Here is a 27,751-nt window from a genome sequence, read left to right as displayed (position 1 = left end):
ATGACCACTTTGCTATTAGTGTTTGTGTGTTTGCGAGTCATCACCGCAGCCGTCTCTGTGGAGCTCTCAGGTACGTGCCCTGTGGTGCGGGACAGCGGGACTGAGCAATGTGCTGCACTCTGGTCCCATCCCTGAGCATGGGCAACTGTCGGAAATAAGTGTACCCAAAATCTGCTCTGTGTACACACAGGGCTCCTTTATTTGGATGGCTGCTATGCCATAGCCTGTCCCTGTTCTTGTGCTTGGTGGGGGGGCGGGCAGGGAGATAGCTCCAGGCAAAGGCAGATTTATGGGGAAACTAAGGAAATTTCAGCATTCCCCTTTTTAAACCCTACCAGGTGTGATCTCATAGCATGGGCAGTAGCTACACTGCAGCAGAGCCCTTCAGTCCCATCATTCCTGCATCCAGCACTGGTCCATATCCCAAGAGCAACCATGGCACAAGGGTCATGGTTGCAACTTCCCTTTCTGCAAGTTATTTTCAGCAGGCTAGACCAAAAAGGGTATGTCTGAATATGTGGGTACAGGTTTGCAAAGCAGATAGAGGCATTGGACATATGGAAGCACTGGATGTTTTGGGTTAAATGTATTGTTGATGTAACCATTGCTTTGTTTGGGAACTGGCAGACAGTAGTGATGGCCTAGAAGTGAAGATACCTGAACAGTCTCCCCTGCGTGCTGTCCTGGGAAGCTCCCTGAACATCCCCTGTTACTTCAACATCCCAGAGGAACAGGACACCAGTGCTCTGCTGAACCCACGGATCAAATGGAGCAAACTCTCAAACGGGACCGAAGTTGTCTTGCTAGTGGCCACCGGAGGGAAAATCCGGCTCAATACGGAGTACAGGGAGGCGATCTCTTTGCCCAATTACCCCGCCATCCCCACTGATGCCACCTTGGAAATCAAGGCGCTGAGATCCAACCACACTGGGATTTATCGCTGTGAAGTGATGTACGGGATTGAGGACAGACAAGACACAATAGAGGTCCTAGTGAAAGGTGAGATCCTGCCCTTCGTCTTTCCTCTCAAGATCTTGCTGCCTGGCCTAGGCAGAAGGGAGGAAGAAATACATGGGCAGAGGTTTATGCCTCCCCAGGGGCATAAACCCTTTCAGTCAGGTCATGGATAAGGCAATGTACAGGTGAGCAGAAGCCATGGGCCAGGCATTTATTTTAGCAGGCTGGGACCAGACTAAACAAACCAGTAAAATATATAAGGTAATAAAATGGCTCTTCTGGCAAAAGGTGAGTTACAGAGACAGCAAGATGACATCCTTGGCAGGAGGTGGTACTGGATATGCTGGGCTGTTGCTCAGAGGGGTGAAACTGGAACAGGGCCGTTATAAGAACTTTTATTTCTTCCAAACATTTTAGGAGATGGGATGCCCTCAGCTGGAGAATTGGTTTGTTCTGGAAAAACTTTCCCCATAGTCTTGCAAAGCCCAAAGTGGATAAAATAACACAAGTTACGTTTCCTACAATCCTTGTCTTTATTGTGGCTTTTGCTTTCGGTGTAGGCCAGGGAGACAGCTTCCACTACAACAGTTAACCAGCAGGTCTCTGCTGGTCGCATGCACTGGAGTGTATATCTGACAGTAGGGGCTGGGAGCCCCCTCATTGCCTCCTGGTGAGTTTTCCACTTAATGGTCTGCTCATGCCAGACCAGAGCGTACAGATAGCCATCCTTTGTCCTTCAAAAAAAAAAAATCCCTGTTCTTCAAAAAATACAACTTAGATATGTTTGCAGCATATCTGGAGATTTCGAGTGGATTTGCCTCTTTTTACCTGGGTGTTTGTACAGTGGTTGACACTCTGCACCCGTGGTCCTCAGCAGGACCTTGAGGGGTCGCAGCTTTCAAACGTGCACAGCAGCATGGTGCCTGCTCTGCACCGCTGGCTGATTTCTGAACTGTGCATTTAAAATTCTGCACAGAGCTGTATCAGGAAAGAATCAGGTCCTTCTGACAGTGGTATAGCTCTGTGTTCTGGGTGATGGGTTTCCTCCCACTGCTCACACTACTATTCAGGTACTGGCTTTTAATGCACCGTGACTATTACAGCACCATGGGAGAGCAGTCGCTGTCCTAGGTCACTGATGTGCTCCACAAGGTCCTGTGAAAGGAGCCCACCAAGTCACCCTTGGCTTGAAATGCTCAAGTACAGACAATCGGAATAAATAGTTCATTGTTTCTAATTGACAGGTAGTATCTGTTCTTTGAATCCCTAACTTCTTTGGAAGGAAAGGGGCTGGTTCCTCTCTAGCAGACATGTGAGTGATGGCCCTTGTGTTTTCCAGGCATCGTATTCCACTACAGAGCAATCTCCACAAGGTACACCTTGAACTTCGAGAAAGCAAAGCAGGCCTGTATCCAGAACAGTGCTGTCATTGCTACCCCCGAGCAGCTGCAAGCTGCCTATGAGGATGGCTACGAGCAGTGTGATGCTGGCTGGCTGGCTGATCAGACTGTCAGGTAATGAACGGGGAAAGGAAAGCCACAGCAGGGTCGTTAGGGAAGAACTTCTGTAATGAAGCCACTGACAGAAAACAGTTGGGAAACAGTTGCTAAATAGCAGCTGTTGTAATTGCTGGTGTGCACAGGGAGGTGGTGGGTTGGAAGCCATTCTCTGTCGGGGGGAATCTATAGTAGAAAAGCAGAGTGACCACTATCCTTCTCAGCTGGTGGTGACAGCTGAGTGGACAATGGCTTAATCCTGATCCTTCATCCTCCCTGAACAAAACAGGTGCTACACCAAGTTGCGCAAGTGTGGCTCAACTGTACTGAGCTGTGCATCCCCCGCTGGGGAGGCACCTTGACCTGCTGTTTTTGGCTGGTGCTCCCAGGGACCTGCTGTGCTTCAGACCATCAGAGAGAGGGCAGGACAGCAGATCATCCTTCCCCTTCCCCATAACCCAGGAGAAGCCATAAAGCATCACACTGCACTGTGCTCAGCAGCTCCCTCCCAACCTCGCTGCGGCTGCCAGGGTCCTGCCCCCCCCACTCCTTATGCACCGTCTCTTCCCAGGTACCCCATCCACTGGCCTCGGGAGCGCTGCTATGGCGACAAGGATGAATTTCCAGGAGTGAGGACCTATGGCGTCCGTGAGCCAGATGAAACCTATGATGTTTACTGCTATGCAGAGCAAATGCAAGGTGATTTGGGGTTTTTATTGTCACTAGACACAGAAGCAGCCAAAGCTCTGATCATGCCTAGACTGGACAACAGTAAATACAGAGGCAAAGGTTCTAGAGGCAAGACAGGTTAAAGATGGAAAAGCACATACCCCAGAACGGCCAGATGTTCTGTACAGTCTCTTTGTTACACCTTGGAGAATTTTAACGTCAATGATTAATACAATACAGAGGGAGGAGTCCATTTAACCTCCACCAGAGGCCGTGCCATCCTGCATGTCTCTGGTCGCCCATATGACGGTGTGACATTCAGAGATGTCCATCACCCATGCTTATGACAGGCGTCCATCGAAATATTCAGCACATCAGAACTGAAATTGTCCTTTACTTTCCTCTTGCCCTGTGGCTCCAACTGGTTTGGTGTGTTTTGGTCCAATCTGTATTGGGTCTGTAAGACTCCCTTCTTCTGGTCTTTATAGACAGTCACCAACATGGGGTTGCAGTTCAGCTGCAATACACAGGAATTTTCATCTTATCCAGACTCTCAGGAATAGGAAGAGGAAAGAAAGGGAATTGGGATTAAATTCTACAGCTAATTCCTGTGCTAATGGATGGTGTGATTGCAGGTAAAGTCTTCTATGCCACTGACTCCAAGAAGTTCACCTTCCAAGAAGCTTTCAACAAATGCCACAGTTTGGGAGCCCGTTTGGCCACCACAGGAGAGCTGTACTTGGCCTGGAAGGATGGCATGGACATGTGCAGCGCAGGCTGGCTGGCCGATCGCAGCGTCCGCTACCCTATTTCCAGAGCACGGCCCAACTGCGGAGGAAACCTGGTGGGCGTGCGAACAGTGTACCTGTATGTCAACCAGACGGGGTACCCTCACCCCGACTCTCGCTATGATGCCATCTGCTATAGCGGTAAGTGCGTCGGGGCTGTGGGACTAAGCAATGTGTCATCTACAAATCGAGAGCATCTCAGCTACTCCCCCTTTCTTCTAACTGCACTCTTCCCCCTGCAGCAAGAAGGGGGCAAAGCACAGTGGTATGTGGTCTGTTCAGGATGAACAGAGGCTGATATTCAAATAGGACTGCCATTCTTAAAAAAAATAATAACAATGTTTTAAAATATGTTTTGAAACCCCTTTGATACAGACCGATTTTGCCCAGATGCATGCATGATCAGTGTGTCAGGAGGACCTGTAAAACCTCCCTGGCCCTTTGGAGTAATCCAGCTACGTGGCCAAGCTAAAGACTGGTCCACCAAGCCACAGCCTTCTGGTTATCTCAGGGCATGCATGTGAAACTGCTGAGCACAGCCAGCCCTTGCCTGAGCATCTCTGTCTAATTCTCTGAATCTCTTGAGGTCTGAGAGGTACTGGCTAAAGTGAACTAGCAGAAAAATGGAATTGGAAATAAATAGGGCAGGGAAAGCAGTATTAGGGGAAAAGCCTGACAGTGTCTCATTATCTCTCCCTCCCCAGCCAAGACCTGCCTCACTGCATATCCAAGATGTCCCATCCCTCCCTAACCTGCCCAGTTCTCTTTTATGCTGCTCTTTAAACCACCATCCTTACCGTAGGCTGACCTGCTCAGTGGCACATTAAACATGTTCTCCTACAGCCAGGGATGTGACTTGAGCAAAAAAAGTGATTTGGGAGGGGAAAGGTGTGGTGTTTGAATGTATTTGGTACAGCGACTGCCTTGGCTGCCTTGGTGATGAGCTTAGCATGCCTCTATGTGATGAGCTCTTAGGTCCTCACCCGGGCAGAGCAGAAGGAGATAGTGATCCTAGTAAGACTTCATGCATTGAGTGTGAGGATCCACTTGTCTTTCTCCCACGGCTCAGACCTGCTGTGGAGGTTGTCCAAGCTCCCCTACTTCCCTCCGGCCACCTTAAATTCCTTGCAGCAGGCACTAGAGGTCAGTGCAGACTTGAATATGGGCAAGGTGTTCCCGGGAAGGAGAGCAGCGAAAGTCCTCTCTAATTTACCGGCTGTGGGGCACGCCGTGCCTCATTGCCTCTAAGTCATGAATATGCTCTCCGTGCTGGGGTGTTGTAGAGAACCATAGTGGAGGAAGGAAAACCACTTGTTTTACAAGGACGTCATGATTTCCCTGCTCGTCTCAGAGTCAACAAACACCCAGCTTCTTCTCGGAGGCAGCACCAGTGCAGGACACCTTGCTAGACTGACCACATCCCCTCTGACCACTGCTTTGTCTCTTGGTGTAGGGGACGATGTTGAGACTCTGGTCCCAGGGCAGTTCATCGATGAGACGGGAAGTGAGCTGGGCAGTGCCTTCACTATCCAGACCGTCACCCAGACTGAAGTGGAGCTACCTCTGCCACGCAACGCCACGGAGGAAGAGGCTCGTGGCAGCATTGCCACCCTGGAGCCCATTGAGATCACACCCACTGCCACCGAGCTGTACGAGGGCTTCACCATCCTGCCCGATCTCTTCACCACCAGTGTCACAGTAGAGACAGCTGCCCCAGATGAGGAGAACGTGACCAGGGCAGATGTCACAGGGGTGTGGGCTGTACCTGAAGAGGTCACCACCGTAGGCTTAGGCACTGCCATCACCACTGGAACAGCAGAGGTGAGCTCAGTGGAAGAAGTTATGGGAGTGACTGCCACACCAGGACTAGAGTCTGCCTCAGCGTTCACAGTGGAAGATCAGCTCGTGCGAGTGACAGCAGCCCCCGGTGTCGGTCTCCTCCCCGCACAGCCCATCTCCCCCACAGGTAAGTCACCAGGACTCTGAGAAGCCTGAAGATCAATTTCTCTTAGAGGTAACCATTCAGCTGAAAACGGTCTGAGCTCCTGCCACCACAGAGGGCATCCAGGTCCCAGGAGGTGTGCAGACCTGTTTGGCATCAGGGACAGGCTAAGCGCCTCCCCTACGATAGGACAGAAGGGGTGAGGAGGAGGCTGTGGGTCACCCCATCATGTACTGAAAAGGGCTCAGCTGCCTGATGCTTGGGACTGCAGCAGTCACACTCTGCAGTCCCATGTGCATCTGACTCCAGGGAAGGGGAAAGTCGAGGTAGGAAGATCCTAGACGTGGGCTAAAGAGACCCCCAGAACATCACCCTTGATGGCAGCAGAGCTCAATGAATGAGGCATCTCCATCAAAGTGGGTCTGACAGGCACTGGTCCCTTGCACTGTTGTTGGGAAGACCCTTTCTGGTCACGTATCTTGGTGGAGGGGGGATCCAATATCTGCTGTCTCACCACAGCTTCTCTTCCCGCAGGTGTGGTGTTTCACTACCGTGCCGCCACCAGAAGATACGCCTTCTCCTTCGTCCAAGCCCAGCAGGCCTGTCTGGAGAACAATGCAGTTATCGCCACTCCGGAACAGCTCCAGGCTGCCTATGAGGCTGGCTTTGACCAGTGCGATGCCGGCTGGCTGCGGGACCAGACAGTCAGGTAAATCTATACTGACTTGAGGAAGACTCAAAATGACTATTCAGCCATGAAATTGAGGCTTTACTCTGGTCTGTCCTGCTGCTCTGCTCTTCAGCTTCTAAAGCTTTCCTGACCTAAGGTTGTCTCCAGGCCATGATATCTAGTGGCCAATAGACCTGTTCTTCTCGACCTGTTCTACCCGTTTCCTAACCTGTGTATACATCCTGCAGCAGTGAGCTCTCCTGACATGTCGCAAAAGTGGAGGAAAGTTTGTATTCGTTGCCCCAAGCTGTAAGTGGACTCGTTGCCAAGTCATGCTGGGGGCACTGAGCACCTCTGACAGTGAAGTGTTCGTGTCCTGCTCCCGAGTACACAGAGGTTTTTCAATCCAGGGTAATAAGGCTGACCATAGGTTACCTCCTCTCTTCTTTTGGTAGGTATCCCATTGTGAATCCCCGAAGTAACTGCATAGGAGACAAAGAGACCTCTCCAGGCGTGCGGTCATACGGCATGCGCCCAGCCTCAGAGACCTATGATGTGTACTGCTATATCGACAGGCTCAAAGGTACATTCTCCCCCTTCCTCTGGGCACGGCTGTGGAGCAAAAACGTGCTTCACACCTCCACATCTGCGTGTGCATGGGTGGGATGCAGGGACTCACGCCTGCTTTCTCTCCCATCCCTCAGGCGAGGTGTTCTTTGCAACCCAGCCAGAGCAGTTCACCTTCCCAGAAGCTCAGCAGTACTGTGAGAGCCAAAACGCCACACTGGCCTCTGTTGGCCAACTCCACGCTGCCTGGAAGCAGGGCCTGGACAGATGCTACGCTGGCTGGTTAGCCGACGGCAGCCTCCGCTATCCCATCGTGAGCCCCCGTCCCGCCTGCGGGGGGGATGCGCCTGGTGTGAGAACGGTCTACCAGCACTACAACCAAACGGGCTTTCCTGACCCGCTGTCCCGGCATCACGCCTTCTGCTTCAGAGGTACCCTCCCACCCCTTGTAGGACTTGTAGACCGATGTCCTCAGGGAAAGGGATTTCACAAGGGAGGTTGGGCACATCGGGGTGTTGGTTTGAGCAAAGCAGTTCACCAGCATCTTGGACTGTGAATTTTTGGAAACTTCCTCCAATGCCTTTCTGTTCCAGCTCTGCCACCTGCGGAGGAGGATGGTGTCACCTCGTTCTTTGAAGAAGATGTGCTGGCAACCCAAGTGATCCCTGGAGTGGAGGGGGTACCCTCTGGGGAAGAGGCGACCATGGAGACAGAGCTTGCCACTCCACCTGAAAATCAGACAGCCTGGGGGACAGAGGTCTTTCCAACCGACATGTCGCTGTTCTCAGGTGGGTCAGAGCTTCCCCATCTCCTGGGTCATGCCTGGCTGGTGTTGTAGGTTTGAGACACTCCCAAAATAAATGGGCTGTGTCCTTGCTGAAGGGGATCCTCTCTGAATGCAGCTAATTATCACCACATTAGCAAAGTCTGACGCTGTGCACGCAGGTACCACAGGAGAAGCTACACATGTATATTATTGAACTTTTGTCGAGGACTCTAATGAAATGACCAGCCATCCTGCCATGCTGCAGACCAGCACACACAGCTTTGCCAGAGCACCTTACAAAATGTTGGGTACCCAGGATGGGGAAGGCAGGATAGAAACAGATCTCAGGTCATGTCTTCTAGGGAGGACAGAGCTGCAGTGTGGTCAAAGCAGCATCAAACTTCTCTTCCACATGTTATCTCTGAGGAAGCAGTAGCTTGGTTTTGGCACCTGGGAATTGATGTCATTGTTGCCATCATCCCATGTCAGTAGATTATATGTTCTGTCAGTTTCCCAGATATATTTAATTTATAGTTAACATAGTTAACAAATTTGAAGGGACCAAATGAACCATAGAACTTTGTGCCTTTATCCCAAAGGTGTCAATTTAGAGGTAAAGTCAACCAGGAAATTGTTTATAGCGCCTTTAAAACAATTTAGTAAATAATTTTCCTTTCTCCTTCTCTTTGTTCGCTCTTTCTTTTCCAGTGAGTCCATCTGCTTTTCCTCCAGCTACCATAATACCAGAGGAAACAAGTACTAATGCTTCCATCAGCAAAGTGTCAGAGGAGGTGACTGAATCTGGAGAACATCAAGTCAGTGGTGAATCTTCGGCATCCGGGTGGGTATCTGGAGTCCCAGATACAAGTGGAGAACCAACTTCTGGAGTTTTTGAACTTAGTGGAGAACACTCAGGGATCGGAGAAAGTGGATTACCATCAGTGGACCTGCATACCAGTGGCTTTCTACCTGGAGAAAGTGGGCTACCCTCAGGGGACCTGAGTGGGGTGCCTTCTGGCATTGTTGACATCAGTGGCTTACCTTCTGCAGAGGAAGACATATCAGTGTCAACTTCAAGGATACCAGAAATTAGTGGGATGCCCTCTGGAGTGGAAAGCAGTGGGCTGCCCTCTGGAGTGGAAAGCAGTGGACTGCCTTCTGGATTTAGCGGAGAAATCTCTGGCACTGAGCTAGTCAGTGGCGTGTCATCTGGCGAGGAAAGTGGACTCACCTCTGGTTTTCCTACCGTCTCTCTTGTGGATACCACATTGGTGGAAGTTGTAACAGCAACACCGGAACGGCGAGAGGAGGGAAAAGGATCCATCGGAGTCAGCGGTGAAGGAGATCTGTCAGGGTTCCCATCTGCTGAGTGGGACACCAGTGGAGAAGCCCAAGGGTTACCCTCAGGAGCTGAGATCAGCGGGGAGCCCTCTGGGGTACCTGAGATCAGCGGGGAGCCTTCTGGGGTGCCTGAGCTCAGCGGGGAGCCCTCTGGGGTGCCCGAGCTCAGTGGGGAGCCCTCTGGGGTACCTGAGCTCAGCGGGGAGCCTTCTGGGGTGCCCGAGCTCAGCGGGGAGCCCTCCGGGGTGCCTGAGCTCAGCGGGGAGCCCTCCGGAGGGCCTGAGATCAGCGGGTTGCACTCAGGACTGGATGTCAGTGGAGAACCATCTGGAACACATGAGGTCAGTGGCCTGGTGGACCTAAGTGGCCTTACTTCTGGTATCGATGGAAGCAGTGAGGCCTCGGGCATTACCTTTGTAGATGCCAGTTTGGAAGAAGTGACAACCACCCCCTCAATTACGGGAGCAGAAGCAAAAGAGATTTTGGAAATCAGTGGATTGCCTTCAGGAGGTGAAGATGCATCAGGCATGGTATCTGGGAGTTTAGACATGAGTGGTGAGCCTTCTGGGCATGTAGACTTTGGTGGGAGTGTTTCTGGAGTGCTTGAAATGAGCGGACATCCAAGTGGGGTGATTGACAGCAGTGGAGAAGTCTCTGGAGTTGATGTCACCAGTGGCCTACTCTCTGGAGAGGAAAGTGGACTCACCTCTGGCTTTCCCACAGTCTCTCTGGTGGATACCACTTTGGTGGAAGTTGTAACACAGACATCAGTTGCACAAGAGGTGGGAGAAGGGCCATCTGGGATGATAGAAATCAGTGGATTTCCTTCTGGAGACAGAGGACTATCTGGAGAAGGGTCTGGAGCTATGGAGACTAGTGGGTTTCCTTCAGGGACGGGAGACTTCAGTGGAGAGCCATCCGGGATCCCGTATGTCAGCGGAGACATTTCTGGAGCCACAGATCTAAGTGGACAATCTTCAGCAGTGACTGATACTAGTGGGGAGGTCTCAGGGCTTCCAGAAGTCACTTTAGTCACTTCTGATTTAGTAGAAGTTGTGACAAGACCAACAGTATCACAGGAACTGGGTGGGGAAACAGCTGTCACATTTCCCTACAGTTTGGGGCCAAGTGGTGAGGCCTCTGCATCTGGTGAACTAAGTGGTGAAATATCTGCCTTGCCAGAAAGTGGTCTAGAAACATCAACAGCTTATGAAATCAGTGGTGAAACATCCGCATTTCCTGAAACTAGTATAGAAACATCCACGATTCAAGAAATCAGTGGGGAAACATCTGGATTTCCTGAAACATCTGCATTTCCTGAAACTAGTGTAGAAACATCCACGATTCATGAAATCAGTGGGGAGACATCTGCATTTCCTGAATTTAGCATAGAAACATCAACAATTCAAGAAATTAGTGGGGAAAGTTCTGCATTTCCTGAAATTAGAATAGAAATATCAACAAGTCAAGAAGCCAGGGGTGAAACATCTGGCTATCCTGAAATTAGCATAGAAACATCCACAGTTCAAGAAGTAAGTGGGGAAACCTCTGCATATCCTGAAAGTAGCACAGAAACATCCACAGTCCATGAAATTAGTGGGGAAAGTTCTGCATTTCCTGAGATTAGAATAGAAACATCCACAGTCCATGAAATTAGTGGGGAAAGTTCTGCATTTCCTGAAATTAGAATAGAAACATCCACAAGTCAAGAGGCCAGGGGTGAAACGTCTGGCTATCCTGAAATTAGCATAGAAACATCCACAGTTCATGAAACCAGTGGAGAAACATCTGCCTTTCCTGAAATTAGCATAGAAACTTCGACGGTCCACGAAATCAGTGGAGAAACATCTGCCTTTCCTGAAATGAGCATAGAAACTTCGACGGTCCACGAAATCAGTGGAGAAACATCTGCCTTTCCTGAAATTAGCATAGAAACTTCAACGGTCCATGAAATCAGTGGAGAAACATCTGCCTTTCCTGAAATTAGCATAGAAACTTCAACAGTCCACGAAATCAGTGGGGAAACATCTGCCTTTCCTGAAATTAGCACAGAAACATCCACAGTCCATGAAATTAGTGGGGAAAGTTCTGCATTTCCTGAGATTAGAATAGAAACATCCACAGTCCATGAAATTAGTGGGGAAAGTTCTGCATTTCCTGAAATTAGAATAGAAACATCCACAAATCAAGAAGCCAGGGGTGAAACATCTGGCTATCCTGAAATTAGCATAGAAACATCCACAGTTCATGAAACCAGTGGAGAAACATCTGCCTTTCCTGAAATCAGCATAGAAACTTCGACAGTCCACGAAACCAGTGGAGAAACATCTGCATTCCCTGAAATCAGCATAGAAACTTCAACAGTCCACGAAACCAGTGGAGAAACATCTGCATTCCCTGAAATCAGCATAGAAACTTCAACGGTCCATGAAATCAGTGGGGAAACATCTGCATTTCCTGACATTAGAACAGAAACATCCACAAGTCAAGAAGCCCGAGGTGAAACATCTGCATTTCCTGAGATTAGCATAGAAACTTCCACAGTCCATGAAATCAGTGGGGAAAGTTCTGCATTCCCTGAGATTGGCATAGAAACACCAACAAGTCAAGAAGCCAGGGGTGAAACATCTGCATTTCCTGAAATTAGCATAGAAACATCCACAGTTCAGGAAGTAAGTGGAGAAGCCTCTGCATTTCCTGAAGTTAGAATAGAAACATCCACAAGTCAAGAAGCCCACGGTGAAACATCTGCATTTCCTGAGACTAGCATAGAAACATCTACAGTCCATGAAACCAGTGGAGAAGCATTTGCATTGCCTGCTGCTAACATTGAAACAGCTGCCACATCTTTGGCCAGCGGTGAGCCCTCTGGTGCTCCCGAGGAGAAGGAAATTCCTGACGCAACATCTGGAGCTGTGACACACTTGATCACAGGCATTTCAGAGGAAACATCTGCCCCAGACATTGTAATTAGTACCAGTACTCCAGATGTTGAACCAACACAGGCACCCAGGAGCCCTGAAGAAGCTCAGCTCAAAATAGAGCCCTCCCCTCCCGCGGTGTCAGGACAAGAGACAGAGACAGCTGTTGTTCTAGACAATCCCCATCTGCTGGCCACTGCTACTGCTGCCCTGCCTCAAGTCTCACAAGAAGCAATAGACGCATTAGGACCCACTACAGAAGGTACCGTGTCTTCTTGTATGGAAGGGAACGTGCTATGGAAGGGAAGGGAGGGAGGGGGCATAGCTGTCACATTTTGCTGCTTCTACAGCAGAGAACATTAACACGGAAGCAGGCTTGAACAAAATATTACTATGATGGGAAGCCATAAACATGTGGGGTTTTCCACAGGTCATATTAAATAGCTTCTGTCTTAACAAATGATAGTCTCTGTTTGGGCAGGTAATGCAATTATCCAGCCAGGGTAACCATATCCCCAGAAGCCTCCAGGGCCTCCCTTCTGCCTGCCCACAATAATTACATGCCCCTGGGGAGAGCGGCAGAGAACCAGTCTGAGGGAAGCACCAGGAGATGCTTATCTGGCCTTCCCACACTGCACCATAGCAGTAGGCATCAGCTGCTCCTCTGCATTGCTGTTCCTGGTGGACACAGCTGCATCCCAGCCACAATGAGCAGCCTGGTGGAGCTGGCACCTGCCAGGAACATGATGGAGGCATCATCTGCTTGTGACCCCAGGGTACCTGACTGATCGGCGGGCACATAAGTGAGCTCTCCCCTCCATGCTGTCAGAGGTGGGAGCTCAAAACAGAGTATTCTGTGAATGGTCATTGAGAGCTGCCATGACCAGGCTCCTGGGCGTGACATAGCTGGGGAAGGCACTAGGACATTCACGCCCTCTCTGAAATTGCTCTTAGCCATTGCTATAATCTAGAGGAAGCAACAACTTGTTTTCTTCTCATGTGGAAACAAGAGCAAAGACAGCTCCACCAGCCAGAGACTTCCACCCTGGCTAATGAATGCAGATGAGAAATTGGATAAGATGGGCTGCAAGTCTCTGTCCTGTTTTATTTCTCTTTCTGTGATGTGTTGACTTGTTCCCTGTATCCCCGAGTGCTTGCTCTGGGGTAGGAGGCTGGCCATCAGCAGCTTTGCAGTGCCTAGGGGCAAGAGGCAAAGCAAGCCAGCCGGGGACAAAAATCTCTGCTCTCAGCATCATCTGTGCTGAGTGCAATGTCTGCGTCAGGCAAACTGCTCCGGTGCCTTTGGCACAGAGCGTGGCTGGCCTCTGGTCTGCATCTTACTCTGCTCTCTGCAGCTAGAACAGGCTAAATGTGTGACACGATGCTTGGAGCATCACTACCTTTTGTCAGCTCTGCTGATAAATGCCCTTCCTTCCACCTAGCCCCTTTTTGGTGTTTTAGCACTGTCTTTGGTAGGACCCCTTGCTGCCAAGTATAAACAGATACAATATTTAAATCTGAGTAACCATTTATGGTGAAAACACTCTACTAGCTTTCTGACAAGCAATCCCCCAAGCAGTGTTCACGTGCTGTGGAGGCATTAGGGTACTGCAATGAGAAGAAAACGAGATGGGACATTGTGCTTGCTGATGTTGCTTCTTAGCCAAGGGAGGAGCCCAGTCATGGTTACACAGGATGTCCTGTGACATCCCTGGCCACAGCGTGGTTTCAATCAGGAGCAGGATCCTGGGGACGGGCCTCATTTCAAAACCGTCAATGCTTGTGCTTTTTTAAGAAGGGCCTACACATGTTCAGTTCTCAATGGGCTGGCTGTGTGTTCATGTAGGACAAGTTGCTTAACTACGGTACAAAATGTACATGCAAAGAGATTTGCTCAGTTCGTTCTAACAAATGTAATATTAATTCCACTCCCTTCCCACATTACCTCCTGAACTGCTTCTTTTTGGTTAATTTATACCATCCAGCATAGGTAGCTCTGGACTCAGTAAGAGTCTACAAGTGCAGAGCTTTGTGAAGCCCAGCCTGGTTTCTAACTTCATTTCCATCCCCAAAGTGTTTCAAATGAGTCACTGCATTTCCCTCTGCGTCACTGCTCTCCCTCTGAGAAAACAGGTAATCACAAACCTTTGTTCCATCCTGCTCAGAACACATCTGAGGTCCTGTCTGTCTCTGCTGAGCAGCTGCAATGCAGATGCTGCAGGAGTGGGTGAGGGCGAGTCAGTGGGGTCGTTCCCGCAGCACTGGTCCAGCCTGGCACGTCATTCGGGGCTTGGCAGGGTGCTGCAGGAGTTACGCACCCGAAAGTCCTGCTTGCACATCTAACGGGCTCTGCTTTTGGGCCATGCCTCCTGCCACGTCCAAGCCTGGAGACAAAAACAAGCCAGCAAAGGCAGGATTGAGGGGAAGGAAGGAAACTAGTCAGTGAGGCTCAGGAAAAAAAAAAAAAATTGGCCCCAAAGTATGGTTTTATTTCACTGCTTTTTCTTTTTATAAATTACCCACAAGGCGATTGCCAGATTCTTCGGAGCATTTGTTAGCCAACATTCTTGTGAAGTATTTTGAAAGAAAACCATGTGTTCAGCAGCTCATGTGTGAAGAAGCTTGAAAAATGTTCTGAAATTGGAACACTTTGTGTATTTGCAAGTCACAGAGATGACGATGTAGCAGCTGGGGTTTCTGAGCAGGTGACAGGGAGAGGTGAACGATGGCTGCACGAAGCTTAATAGTAGACTCTTTATAGACTAGACATGGGCTTCATTATAGATGTGTGGCTGGTGCTCCCACCAGGGAAGATATTCCAGGGTAAAACTTCTATCGGTAAGCTGCTTTACTACCGTGTCCCTGTAGGGTTAAATGCAGTCCTGGTCAGGGTCTGAAGGAAGCTCATCCAGTCGGCAAGAAAGTGTATTGACCATGAACATACAACACCCCTGCAACAAGGCGAACTTCTTCTAGAGAATTAGAGCAAAAAGATGACAAAAGAAGGGGAAAAAAAAGGAAAAAATAGTCACAGATTTCCTTTTTTGGGTCATTACTCTTTACAGTGCTCTGGGGATTGTGAACATGGAAAGTCTACAAGGAAGAGCCATAAGCTGGAACCCAAAATTATATTTCCCATGCTGCAGCTGCCTTTTTACCTGAGGCTTCCCAGTCTTGAAATTTATCTCTTGCAAAAAAATCAGTTCTAATACCTATGCCTTGCTCTGTGCTCTGAGTTTGTAGGATGTCGTGAATGCCCATTAAGTACAAATAATTTTGACTAATATTAAAGCACGAATGAAGCTCATTCAGTTCATAAAAGCAGCTTAGAGTGAGGAGCGTGTGGCTGTTGCCCTCTCATCATATCATTGAAGGGTTCCGGTTAGATCCAGCAATCTTTTTAGTGGGATAATTTACAAAGAATGATATTTTTCTGCTCTGCTGTAGCCTCTACTTATTCCTAAAAGCCAGAGCCAGAAGCACAAGACAACCAAAAATTAACGCTTGGAGTGCCAGTATTTTTTAGTATTTAACCAAATTGAAGGCTACACATGCACATGTCTTTAGTCAGCAGTTTGATTCCTCTGCGAGGACAGGAACCCCACAAGCTTGAAGAATTGTCCATAGGCTTGGCTTCTTCACCCAGAGTTTTGCGAACTCAGTGGGTCTTTTTGCTTCTGGTAACATTTGAAGACAAATAATTATTAGCTGAAAAAAGCATACTGGCACTTCAGTGAAAGGCTGTGGTTTGGACCAGTCGACAACTTAAAAACTTCACTAAGGTCAGGGGAAAAAAAGAGAAATGTGCTGAAGTGGCAGCTATTCATGTCAAGTTTTGCTTGTCTCTGGTGAAAGGAGTTTATGGACTGCTGCCTACAGCTCCAGCACAGCTGAAGGTTAGAATCCAAATGAGGAAAGGTCTTGATGGGGTTTCCTCCTTCTTCACACCCTGGAAGTCCAAGGGATAGAGTTTCGTTGGTCCAGTGAAGATCAACCCAGAAGAAAAAAGTCTAGAAAACAGTCACCCGTTTCACCTAACATGGACTGGAGAGTATGCTCTCAAGGAGGACATAAAGGTACCAGTCCTTGCTGAGGGACAGGCAAAAGCAGAGCCATTCGTGGCTAACCAGATGATTTGATGTCTCCTGAATATACTGTCCATTTTGCACCAGAAGTTTATTAGCTTAATTAAAACCTTTATCTGAAGAGGCCACCTACAGTCCTGGACTATTTTTTTATACACATCAGTTTACTTCTGCATATAATATTTTGGAGGCAGTGATGTCCGAATTGCCTGAGCTCTCCTTCCATGGGTGTGTGGGACAAATCAAAGGTCCCAGCAGATCGCTAGATTCTCCTGGAAAGTTGCTGTTCTCTAGATGAATATAACTTTTTAAGGCTGTAGCAATATCTGCCCCTTCTGCTGCATGGAGGCTTTGGTTTAATTATTGTAGTTAATTATTATAATGACTTAATTGCTGATCATAAGTCACTAGCTGGCTATGTGATGTTCAATACTAGCACTTTACTTAAAATGTGAGAGAACTGTTTTCCCCAACTCTTCCTGTTCTTTTCTTGTAGGAGTCACCCTACTATTGATCCAATGTTTCTCTTCACTGTTTGAGCTATCAGATCAGCAGTTCAAACTTCCCAGGAGTCTCTGGAAAGCAAATTTAATTTGTATCTGGATTTTTTTTTCCCCTCGGTCTCTAGAAGATAATTATCTAGCTGGTCTCTGAGTCCCCGTACGGATAATTGCACTTACAAGGAGGCCTGTAAAGAAAGAGTGAGGGGCACAACAGGGACCATAGGACATCCTGAAAATGCCTTTCCTCTCTACAGAACAAAAATAGGAGTTTAAATCCTACAGTATATTTCTTCTCTGTTCTCAAGCTGATTCTGCTTAGTAAATGTTTTAAGCACAGAGCTGACCTTGTTTAATAGGTATTCTTGCTCAGGCTGCCATTGAGAGAAATGCACAGACTGTCTTGTTTTAAAAAGTGTTAGCACTGTTTCTGGTATTGTCTTCTTAGCTTGGGATGAAGGATTTTAAAAGCATTTCCTTCTCACCACTGACACTGTGTGTTCACTTTTGCATGCCATTTGCCTTCTGAGCAAAACCAGGACCAATCTATTTCTCTTTCATTTCTGAAGGATTTCTCTTTCCAATTTCCATGACCTAGTACATCAAGTTGTTTTGAAAAGCACTGGGAGAATAATTATGTTGTGTTTAGTTGCACCAGAAGAAAGTAGTTCTGACTAAATATAGTATGTATCTGGCAACGTAAGAGAAAGCTTAGGAAGAAAATGGTGAAACAAATTCAAAGTTTGCATTGTAGCTATGTAACTCCCCTTGCTTTCTCCAGGCAACAGTTTACATCCTCCAGATGCAAGACCCTGTTTACATTGGATATTTTGTTTTAATTGTTTTATTTAAAAAAAAAAATCTAGAAGTTAGACCTTAGGTCCTGTTAGTAGCAAAAAAAATAGAAACTGCTGTGACAATAGATTTGAATAATCTTTTGCAACTTCTAGGCAATATTAACTGCAGTACAAATCATCTTCTAAAGAGCTGCTAATTTTGCATTATCCTCAAGAAGTGAGTTAATAATATGTTCTCAATTGGCTTCCTATCCTTGGCACTGCAAGGCATTTTCTTCCCTGTCTTTGTTTTAGAGCTGAAGCTCTTGAAAGTGAGCGCTGCCTCTGTTCTGCATCCCGTGCCACATCGCTGTCCTTTGTTAGCACTGGGTAAAAATAGCAGTAGTCTTGTCTTCTTGTTGGTTGATAAGCACTTGAGCTGCATCTCAAAGCAGAGCTGACTTTTTGAATGACTGCTCACCCAAGCAAATAAATAGCTCGTGTCTGCATAAGATCTTTGGGTGTCAAGGTGCCCGGCAGTCAGTGCTGTGAAGTGGGGGCTCACTCCATGCTGAGCAGAGCTGGCACACCTAGCGTGCTGCAGGCCTTTCAGCTGGCTGAAGAGGTGTACAGTGATTTACTAACCTCATCTAGCTCTAAACTCTGTGGAAGTGGACACATTTATGGTATATAAAAGGTTATGAAGAAAATAGCCAAGCGTTGTGTGATAGATGGGATTTTTTTTTTTTTTTTTACTGGAGTTCTCACCTCCTGTAAATCCTATGGCTTTGATGTGATATGCTAGAGACACCGACAAACTGACTTGCCAGGGTTTCCAGAGACCTCACCACTTCCAATTTTACCATTTAGAACTTTTCTAAAAGCCCTCCAAGACCCTGATTTTCTGGGAGGATCAGAATCAGCAACGCTTCCTCCAACTCAGCTGATATGTTTGAGTTTCCTGTTATCAGCTTGGTGAGATGATTCTACATCCAGATGGAGGTAGGGTCACTGCCACAACAGCCCAACAGGATGAAGGTGAAGTTTCATGTTTATGGTCATCGTGTGTTTAAAATGTCTTCTCTCCAGCCTTTTGCAGCATACTTCTGGGGAAAAAAAAAACCACCTGTCTGTGTCTCACTTGTATTTGTTGTCTGCTTTTCCAACACTACCTACAAGTACACACCCTTTGTCTGTGTGTGATATATAAAAAATATATATGTATATGTATGGAGAGATATATAACATATATATTATACACAGAGATTTGTTTTTACAGCATATATAATATATGCAGTCATGTTATATACAATATCTGTAAAAGGAAATTCTGTTCCAGTGTTATTTCCCAGCTGGAAATTTGTGGCAATGACTTTGCACGTGTGTGTGTGCTCCCTCCTCCTCCAAGACCAGGGATGGCAACTCGCAGCAGCTCTCCTGCATCTCAGAAGAGATCTTGGATGTGTCAAGTTTTAGTCCACACTGCCGAAGACAACTGAAGACTCATTACTCCCTGTTAAACATTCTGCTTTAGCCCTCATATGTGCTTTGTTCCCACTTCTGCAGCATGCTCTCCACTTCATGGAGTCTAATGGACAAAGGACAGCCTTTCCTTACTTGTTCAGCTGGAGCTCACTGGAATCAGCACGAACTTCTGCTGCCACTGCTGCTGGGAAGCCCAGCAGGGCTCTACAGCTGTAATCATCCCTCAGGATATCTCATTTCCCCTTATGCTCTCTATCTTCTAGGAACTCCAAGCATGACTAATAAGCAATAGCCAGCCAAGTTCAGCTCCTCTCTTGTACTAGGCCCATGACCCACATTTTGTTCTGGAAAGTATTTATTAGTGTAATGGAAACAGGATCTCCAATTCTCTTCAAATTGCAGTGAACAAAGAAATCCAGAAAGCATTCATGAGTATTTAGAAGGGCAATCTAGAGGAAAAAAATTCCTTCTCTCAGTGAAGAACTAACTGCAAAAGTGGTGTAAGAGGTTCATCAGCCATCTAAGGAGCAATTGCATTGCTCGCAGTGATACAGTCTAGAATAAAGATGACAACCTTCATGCTCCAAAGCACAAACTGATTTACCATCCAAGGTCAGGAAGAATTTTCTCCGTCACTTAAGCACGTTACCGAACATGTCAACTTTTAGTCGACATATCAGACATTGGACACTGAACAACTAGACAGCCATATGGGGTATAACACGTGTCTGTTCTCATATGTCTGGGGTCACTGAGCAGATGGGCCATGGTTCTGCAAGGAGACAATATCAGACCAAATATACCCCAATCAGAAGACAAACACAGACCTTGAGGAGTCACTGCTCTGCTCTTCTATTTCCATAGCCAGCATGTTTATCATCTTTGAATGTTTCCTCACTAACCCCTCTCATCCACAAGAAGAGCATGAAGTGTTAGTCAGCACTTTTAAAGCCTTACATTTGTTCTGAGTGTAAAAGAGAAAAACATTTTCTTGCATGAGGATCTAACCAGTCATCATTTAACCTAACCTGCATGGATGTGCTCCCACTTTCTTCCTTAGGCTTCTTCCTTGTTTCTTGAGTTGAACGTCTCTGAAATCTTTCCATTCTGAATGATTTTTCTTCTGATTCAAGCTCAGTAAGTAGGATTAAGGCTCAGTCTGGAGAGATACTGGGAGAAGAGCTTTTACTTCCAGCACAAGCTAGATTTACAATATATAGATACAATCTGGCTACCTATGGCCTTCTTCAGAGCGTCCATGCTTCCTTCCTTCTGCCCCAAGATGACAGGGGATGGAAGTGCTACCCACATTTGTTCTAATTAGCAAGTTGAGAATGAATGGAGAGTTGGGGCCTGAACTCTTCCCATACCAACTTCTCTATTCACCTCTGGAAAAGCAGAAAGACTCTTAAGGGCTGCTCTAGGTAGGAAACTTAAGAGTAGTTTCCTCCACCAAGAGGGATTCTACAGCTGAAAAAGACATACAGCTTCTTCAAGCCCCATCACAGAAAGAGAGAGCCTAGCGGGGACAGGTTTGGAGAAAATAGCATTGCACTCTAGTATTCCTTCACCGAGGAAGAGGCATCCATAGCTAGGCCTAAGATTCTCAAAGGGAAAAATTCAAGGGTCTCTGAAACAACTTTGAACCCACTTCTCTGCACTTCCTTCATCTTCACTGAGAAGAGATTTCTTGCCTCGGAACTTCATCTGAATTATGGTTAGGAAGAAAATAGTAGCAAGCACTGGCAACCAAGATGGCCGGTTAGAAGCTAGAGGTCTATTTCAGGATGTTTCCATCACTTATGAGAATTCCATGCTCTTCCTCGTAGACCCATAGTTTGTGGAGACACAGACACAAGTTTGCATGTTAGATGCATCAGGCAAAAACAGTGGACAAGGAAGAGTTACCACAGCTGCCAAAGATACTGAGTGCTGTGTATTGGATACATCTTGCTGAGCTTGTACTGATATCTTCAGAGTGGTGCTCAACAATCAAGTGACAGAAAACCAATGTCTTCCTTGTAGGGTGGGTTGGGTCTCTTGCCTTCATTCTTCTAGCACCAGCAGTAGCAGTATGTTTTAAAATAAGACCCTAGCAACTCCCAAGTTCCCCCAAAACACTCATATTCCCTCCTAAACAAGCAAGGAAGCAAGTTCTCCTGTTGGTGGAGTTGTCTGCCCAGAGCCCTAATGGAAGCCCTTGATTTCTTGCAGACACTGATGAGTGCCACTCAAGCCCCTGTCTGAATGGAGCTACCTGCGTTGATGGCATCGACTCTTTCAAATGCTTATGCCTTCCCAGCTACGGAGGGGACCTGTGTGAGATCGGTACGGCCTACCTGGCTTCAGCTAATCTTACTAACTGCTGCACTACCTCATTCCCACTCTACCCCAAAAAAAAAGCTGATCCCAAGTGCTCCCATCAGTCCTGTCTTCTTCTCAGTAAGCTAACCTCTAACAGCAGCTTAAAATACACTAGGGAAAAGCTTTGAGACTTTTGCTTATGTATTTTGATTACTTTGTTCATCACAGCACCATGTCCTCTAAGATTCCTAAGCAGAAGCTTCTGGTGTCTTCTTCAGCTTTGTCTTTTTCTTGAGTTTCTCTAGTGAAGCTCCATACAGATCATAACAGTGTTGATCACAGAAGTCACAGTGACTTCTGGGTCAAGGGTCTTTCTGTTCATCTGTAACAGTAGGGAAACATCTGAGTACATCTTCACCCCAGGCAAACTTTCTCTGCTAGACTGGAATTTCATAGAAGGATGCTTCAACTGAGCCATGAAAAATGATTGTGTTTCTCTCTGCGAAGATGCAGCTGAGAGAAGCCTCGTTCACTCCAGGAATCTCCACCGATTTGACACAGCATGATATTTTTGTCCTCTCTTCAATGTGGCTTCCCGTGGCAAAATCAGCGGGGAATGTATATCTTTGAGAAAACATGAAGTGACCTATTTTTCCATCAAAATTAGGTACTCTGACCTGCACTAATACTTCTTTTTATTTCTAGAAGGAAAGAAAAAAAGGATTCTTTTTTTCTTAAAGCTGATGAAAGTCCAAACTTTTATCAGCTTAGCTGAGAGGGAGCTCTCCTGCCTTGCTCAAACAGAAGAGGAATAAGGTTGCAATGTCTTCTTCACCTTGGCACGAGTAATGATAATATATATTGGATTTTCTCCTCCCCTTTCTCTGCTTCTCTTTTTCTACTTCCGATATGAACACATGGAGTAGACCATATGAAGGTGGCTCAGGATCATTGAATCATCTGAGCAGGAATTGTGCTGTCTTAACATCATTTTCCTAATTCAACCTAATCAGCTCCTGATTTACCCATCTCTTCTACCTGTTGTTGAAGATCCCTGTAATCCAAAAAGACACTTTCTACCCTGTGGCTGCTTACAATCTTGTTTAGTCCAAGCCAGACTTAATTTCCTCTCTTCTCTACTTTACGGGCTCATGATGCCTGGAGGCCATTGGGAGATGCAAAAGGAAGCTAGTGCCCCAAATTCAGCGGGGAATCTAAATCTTCACTATTCCCATGAGGCAGACCATCCTTTCTGTTGGTCTCTAAGAACAGCAGGACACCGTAGGTGAGCTCTGCCACCTGTGCACACAGCCAGTCCTTCTTATCACAGGGACAGTGTCCCTACCAGAGAACAAACTTTTTTTCCAAGACGATTGCTATCGTATTTCCCTGTAAGTAACAGCTATGTAGGAAAGAGTGGCCTTCCTCCTAGGACATGTCTTGCTAAGGTTCCGTGCCATGTGCTGTCCCATCCCCAGGCTGTGATGACGAGGGGTAGCATTCAAGCTGTTGGAAAAAAGTCTTAAATCTCAAAAGACAGAGCATGTTATCTGCTCGCCTTGTGCAAGTGATCTGCCTGCAAAGATCAAGAATCCTTAGAGCTTCAGCTACTTCCAGATAATCCATTTGATCTGTTGAAGAAGGCAGAAAATGTTTTTAATGCTTCAACTAACTACCAACGCTTCCAACATCTATGAAGCATCTGCAGTCTCCAGCTGGAAGAACACCAGAAGGGTGGGCTAGGAGGAATTAGAGTGACTGAAGGTGACAAGTGCTTTGACCTACCAAGTTTAACAACGGAAGAAAGAAACTGAGTACAGAAAACCTTACTGAAAAGGGAGAGAGGCATGAGGACTCATGAAAGCCCACCACTGCAAGAGCAGCAAGTGCCTGAAAAAGGATGGTTGATCGGGCATCTGAAAGGCTGAGATTAAACACATTCTATTTTCTGTTTCCTTCAGTCACATGGAGCAGACGTGTGATGTTGCATTGCACGGGAGCTGCTGAAGGTCTTTTCTGGTGGTTTCTCCATTCGCCTCTGTTCTCCCCCATCTGTGGTTTTATACTTTTTAATTAATGGGTTCAACTCTTTAGTGTTTCTCAGATGGTAAAAGATGTTCTGAAAAGTTGAGAAATTTTTGTAGTTCTCTAGTAGCTTCCAAACTTTTCCCTTGAGATTTCATTTTCTCTCTCCACCATGGTAAGTTCCTGCCTTTGTCCCTTTTCTCCATCCTGGTAGGCTTGCTTCTCTTCCAGAGCCCGAGAACCACACTAAGTGATGCAACCACCCAAACCTGAGCTCTCCTCTCATCTTTTCTTTTCAACACATACATGTTCATTCTGGGCATCTGGATTCAGGTTTTGGAGTTTCTTTCCAAAGCAACAAAACTCTGCAGGCCAGCACAAGCGGGAAGAGAGGGGTTCTTGGTCAGTTCCTCAAAAACAGAGTCCAGAAACATGGGGATTGAATTGCTTAGGAATAAGTTTGTATCACTCAAGTTTTCTAGTAGCACTGGTCACGTTACTGCAAACATGGGGTCTTCAACACAGGCTCACCCCCTCTGTGTGTCTTGGATACCTTCTGATCATTCACCCTGGAATTTCCCACAGGCAACAGTGTCAGGGTTTGCTTTTTAGTGGAAGTGACAATGTGTTGTCCCATGCCATGAGAGCATGAGCCGCTAAGAGGTGAGTTGCAAGGCTTCCAGACCCATGCACCAACTCCTTTTCATCCCCCCTTTGTGTGTTTCAGACCTAGAAAACTGTGAGGAAGGCTGGACCAAGTTCCAGGGACACTGCTACAGGCACTTTGAAGAGAGGGAGACTTGGATGGATGCAGAGACTAGATGCCGACAACATCAAGCCCACCTGAGCAGTATCATCACCCCAGAGGAGCAAGAATTTGTGAACAGTGAGTGCTGAGGGCAGCCTGAGACTGGGCAGGGATCCATCCGTTGGACTCTGAGTCTATGGGCAGATTCATCAAAAATGACATAAAAACCACCATTTCCCCCGCTGGTGCTCAGATATTTCCTAATGAAGCCTCACCCTTCCATGGGAGAGGAAGAACTGTCCAGCTGTGAGAAAGAAGAGGGTCCTTTCCTGGCTAGGACAGATCTTCGCTCTTACCATGTTGCTGATGTGGTTTGTTCACAAGATGTTCACTTGATGCAACAAGCACAGTGACCCATGACAACGTGGGTGAATCCATGTTCATGCCATACTGAGTGGGGAGGGACATGGACAAGCATGATGTGGGGGAAAAAGGACATCAGGGACTAGTGACCGGGAAGAAGCTGAATGACCCAGAGGCTCCAGGGTCAGAGACAGCTGAGATGGCAAAGAAACGCTTCCAACAAGGTGTAGGGGATCCATGACCCACTTTTCTCTCCCCCTCTGGCTCTTTCAGGCCATGCACAGGACTACCAGTGGATCGGCCTCAGTGACAGAGCTGTGGAGAACGACTTCCGCTGGTCCGACGGGTACTCCCTGGTGAGCCTGCAGCCCGCGGTGCGGGCAGGCACTGGCTTTCGGTGGCGGGGAAGAGGTTCCTTTTGGGTGGGAAGAACCCCATGAGCTATGCGCTGTTTAAGTCTGGCATTGGGTGGAGCCAGGCCTAAACTTTGTAGGGCTCATGGTTTTTCCAAGCCTCTAGTAAAGCTGGTCAGCTAAGCTCCTGGGAACCATCGCGATAGAAATAACAGCTGCAGTAGCAGTGTTGGCAACCCATGGTCTCTGCTGGTGAGAACCACGGGGCAGTCAGCCGCAGGGATGAAGGAGGGAGTGGGAGAGGGGAGGGCTCAGCCTTAGGCAAAGGGCTTTCCTCTCTCGGCAGCAATTTGAGAACTGGCGGCCCAACCAACCCGATAACTTCTTCTCGGCGGGTGAGGACTGCGTTGTGATGATCTGGCATGAGCAAGGCGAATGGAACGACGTCCCCTGCAACTATCACCTCCCTTTCACCTGCAAGAAAGGAACGGGTCAGTACCCTGCACCACACTGGTGAAGATGGAGGGGTCAGGCAGCAGCTGTGGGACTGGAGCCAGGGCCAGGGTTTCATGTCCTCAGGCAGAGCTGACACTCCCGCACACCAGCTCCATGTTCTTCCGTGGACGCAAGCAGCTGTTGTGATGCCCAGGCTCCTGCTGCCCTTCTGGGAGGCAGGAACGGAGCCCTGAGGCGGACTGCTGCTTTATTTTAAGGACCATCACAGAACTTCTATTTCCCCCGCCCCTAAATTTTGTAGACAGAGGCAATCTCAAAGGGATTTAAGGTTTTATGAACTTTTTAATCAACTGTCCCTGTTTTGTATTGCCTTCATCTTTTTTCCACCCGAACAAAGGAAACGACCCCTCTTTGGATGTTGCAAAAAAAGTCCATCAAGCTCAGGTGAGCTGGCACCTCCCAGACACCTTCTAGATCAGAGATGTTATTCCAAGGGGGGAATAACAGGGGTAGGCATCCCTCCCACTGCATCTCAGGGCTGGGCAAGGATGGCTGTGGACACAGCTGCCTCTTTCCACCCCAGAAGTAACTGCCCTTCAAGCAGCCACTGATCACTCCCTCTCTCCAGCTCTTAGAGACCCCACAGGACAGGGTGTGGGAGAAGTGGGGCAATGAGGCTGTGCATGCGCCGGGCAGGCAGGAGCTGCCCAGGTGTGAGGTGCCCACTCAGCCAGGCAGGAATCCTCAAGCTCTCCATGTCTCTGCCCATCTCCTGCAGTGGCCTGCGGGGACCCCCCTGTGGTGGAGAATGCCAGGACCTTCGGTCGGAAGAAGGACCGCTATGAAATAAACTCCATGGTGCGGTACCAGTGCGACCAAGGGTACATCCAGCGCCACGTGCCCACGATCCGGTGCCAGCCCAACGGGCAGTGGGAGGAGCCGCGGATATCCTGCATAAACCGTACGTCTCGGCCCCTTCGCCTTCGGGTTAGGGTTGACGCATCCCTGCAGCAGGGAGGAGGAGCTGGGGATGAACGGGGAAGAAGGGGACATCATGGTGCCCTTGACTTGCTGAAAGCTGCCCTATGATGGGGCCATGGGAACTGGCATCTTCTGGGCAGATGTGGACCACAGGGGCTGGCTGGAGGGACAGCCTGGGCGATTCCTGCCCTGGAGATGTCTCCACCTAGGCAGGGTAGGGGCAGCTCTGAAGCCAGGAAAGAGCAACAGGGAGCTTACCAAGGGCCCAGGCTACTTAAAGAAATTAAAGAAAAAGAAACAGCTTCTGAAAGGGTGAGTCTGGGCACTACCTGCATCAGCAGAGAAAATAGGAGCAGGGAGCTATGGTCCCCCTGCCCTGGGAGCAGACAGGAGCTAAGCCAAGGGGCAGGGCTGGGCTCCTGACCCTTCTCCTGCCAGACCTCCAGCTGTCAGCAGCCAGCCCTCTCCCACTGGTGTCCCAGCCCACTCCCAGGACTGCCTACATCCCTGTCTCATCCCTGCTCATCTGCAGCTTCCCAATCATTTCATCGGCCTCAGCCAAATCGCATCTGTCCAGTGGCCTCCTTGCCAGGTTCTGGTGCAGCTGGGCAAGTCCAGCTAAAGCAACAGTCCCACGGCCAGGGAAAGTCGATACAGACTTAAGTGACAAACCTCCGCCCCAGGGAGGAGTTGGAAGGAGGAGGGATGGAGGAGGTGTCCGCATGGTGTGGACCAAGCCGCTGATTCCCTTGGCTTTGCCGTGGATCCGGAGAGCTGCAGGCTGCTCCCAGCAAGGACCACCAGCGATCAAGAGACCAAGGCTGTTCCCAACCAGCTTTTGCCTCTTCCATTAAAACCCTCCTGGAAATATCACACTGGAGTGGTGTCAGCTTCGAGTGAGACTGGCGGCAAAGATCAGGCAGAAACCTTGTCCCTGCCAGCCAGATGGGGCTGTTTCTCCTCCTGTGCCCTGAGCGCATCCCACCACTGACGGATATTTCCCTCCCTGTCCCAGGGGATTGGGGAGGGACTGGCAGGACAGTGGGGGAGATGGGGAAGCGGTCCCCATGCCCACCCTGTTAGGAGAGCTGCCCTCCTGGTCAGGCACAGGGAAGGGATGGGACAAGCATCCACGGAGAGGATGCTCCTGCCCAGGCCGTGGGGAGGCACCCAGGGACCTTCACCCCTGGGTGAAGCAAACCCCAGCTGCGGGGGTGAGAGAAGGGCAGATTGGGGGGGGGGGGGCACACGCAGCCACCCACCAGGCAGCACTGCCTGCGGCTGCCCGTGTTTTTCCAGGGAGCCAGGGACCGGGGCAGCCAACTTGGGACAAGCAGCATCTCTGGCCCAGTTCCTGTTAACAAGGTGCCTTTTCTTCTCATGCCCCTTCCGCAGCCTCCAACTACCAGCGCAGGCTATACAAGAGGAGCTCCAGGAGCCGGTCGAGACCCAGCGGCAGAGCCGTGCACAGACCCACCCATTAGAGCGGGGTGAAAGAGACCGAGGGGGAAAGTGAGAGAGAAAGAGAGATTTTTAACAGAACAGTTATATTAACAGA

The 27,751-nt window shown here is 48.4% G+C and overlaps 1 protein-coding gene across 2 annotated transcripts; it reads left to right on the top strand.

Moving 5' to 3' along the window:
* ACAN (aggrecan) lies at positions 1–27,694 on the top strand. Of its 2 annotated transcripts, XM_054836865.1 has the most exons (19): positions 1–70; positions 628–999; positions 2,297–2,471; positions 3,025–3,152; positions 3,758–4,051; positions 5,364–5,876; positions 6,387–6,561; positions 6,978–7,105; positions 7,227–7,520; positions 7,683–7,877; positions 8,564–10,454; positions 10,593–11,222; positions 11,583–12,379; positions 21,178–21,291; positions 24,020–24,178; positions 24,677–24,759; positions 25,103–25,247; positions 25,991–26,173; positions 27,589–27,694. In XM_054836865.1, exons 1-19 carry the CDS (start codon positions 1–3, stop codon positions 27,675–27,677), a joined length of 6,435 nt encoding a protein of 2,144 aa, XP_054692840.1. In that variant the 3' UTR covers positions 27,678–27,694. The 2 variants fall into 2 exon arrangements, with proteins under 2 accessions (XP_054692840.1, XP_054692841.1); XM_054836866.1 differs by lacking the exon at positions 21,178–21,291.
* The last annotated feature ends 57 nt before the right edge of the window (positions 27,695–27,751 follow it).

This window comes from Grus americana, chromosome 10, assembly GCF_028858705.1.
Source record: "Grus americana isolate bGruAme1 chromosome 10, bGruAme1.mat, whole genome shotgun sequence".
In the NCBI taxonomy this organism is placed as follows: domain Eukaryota; kingdom Metazoa; phylum Chordata; class Aves; order Gruiformes; family Gruidae; genus Grus; species Grus americana.
The sequence above is the reverse complement of the archived record's forward strand: the minus strand, read 5'-3'. Positions and strand labels throughout refer to the sequence as shown.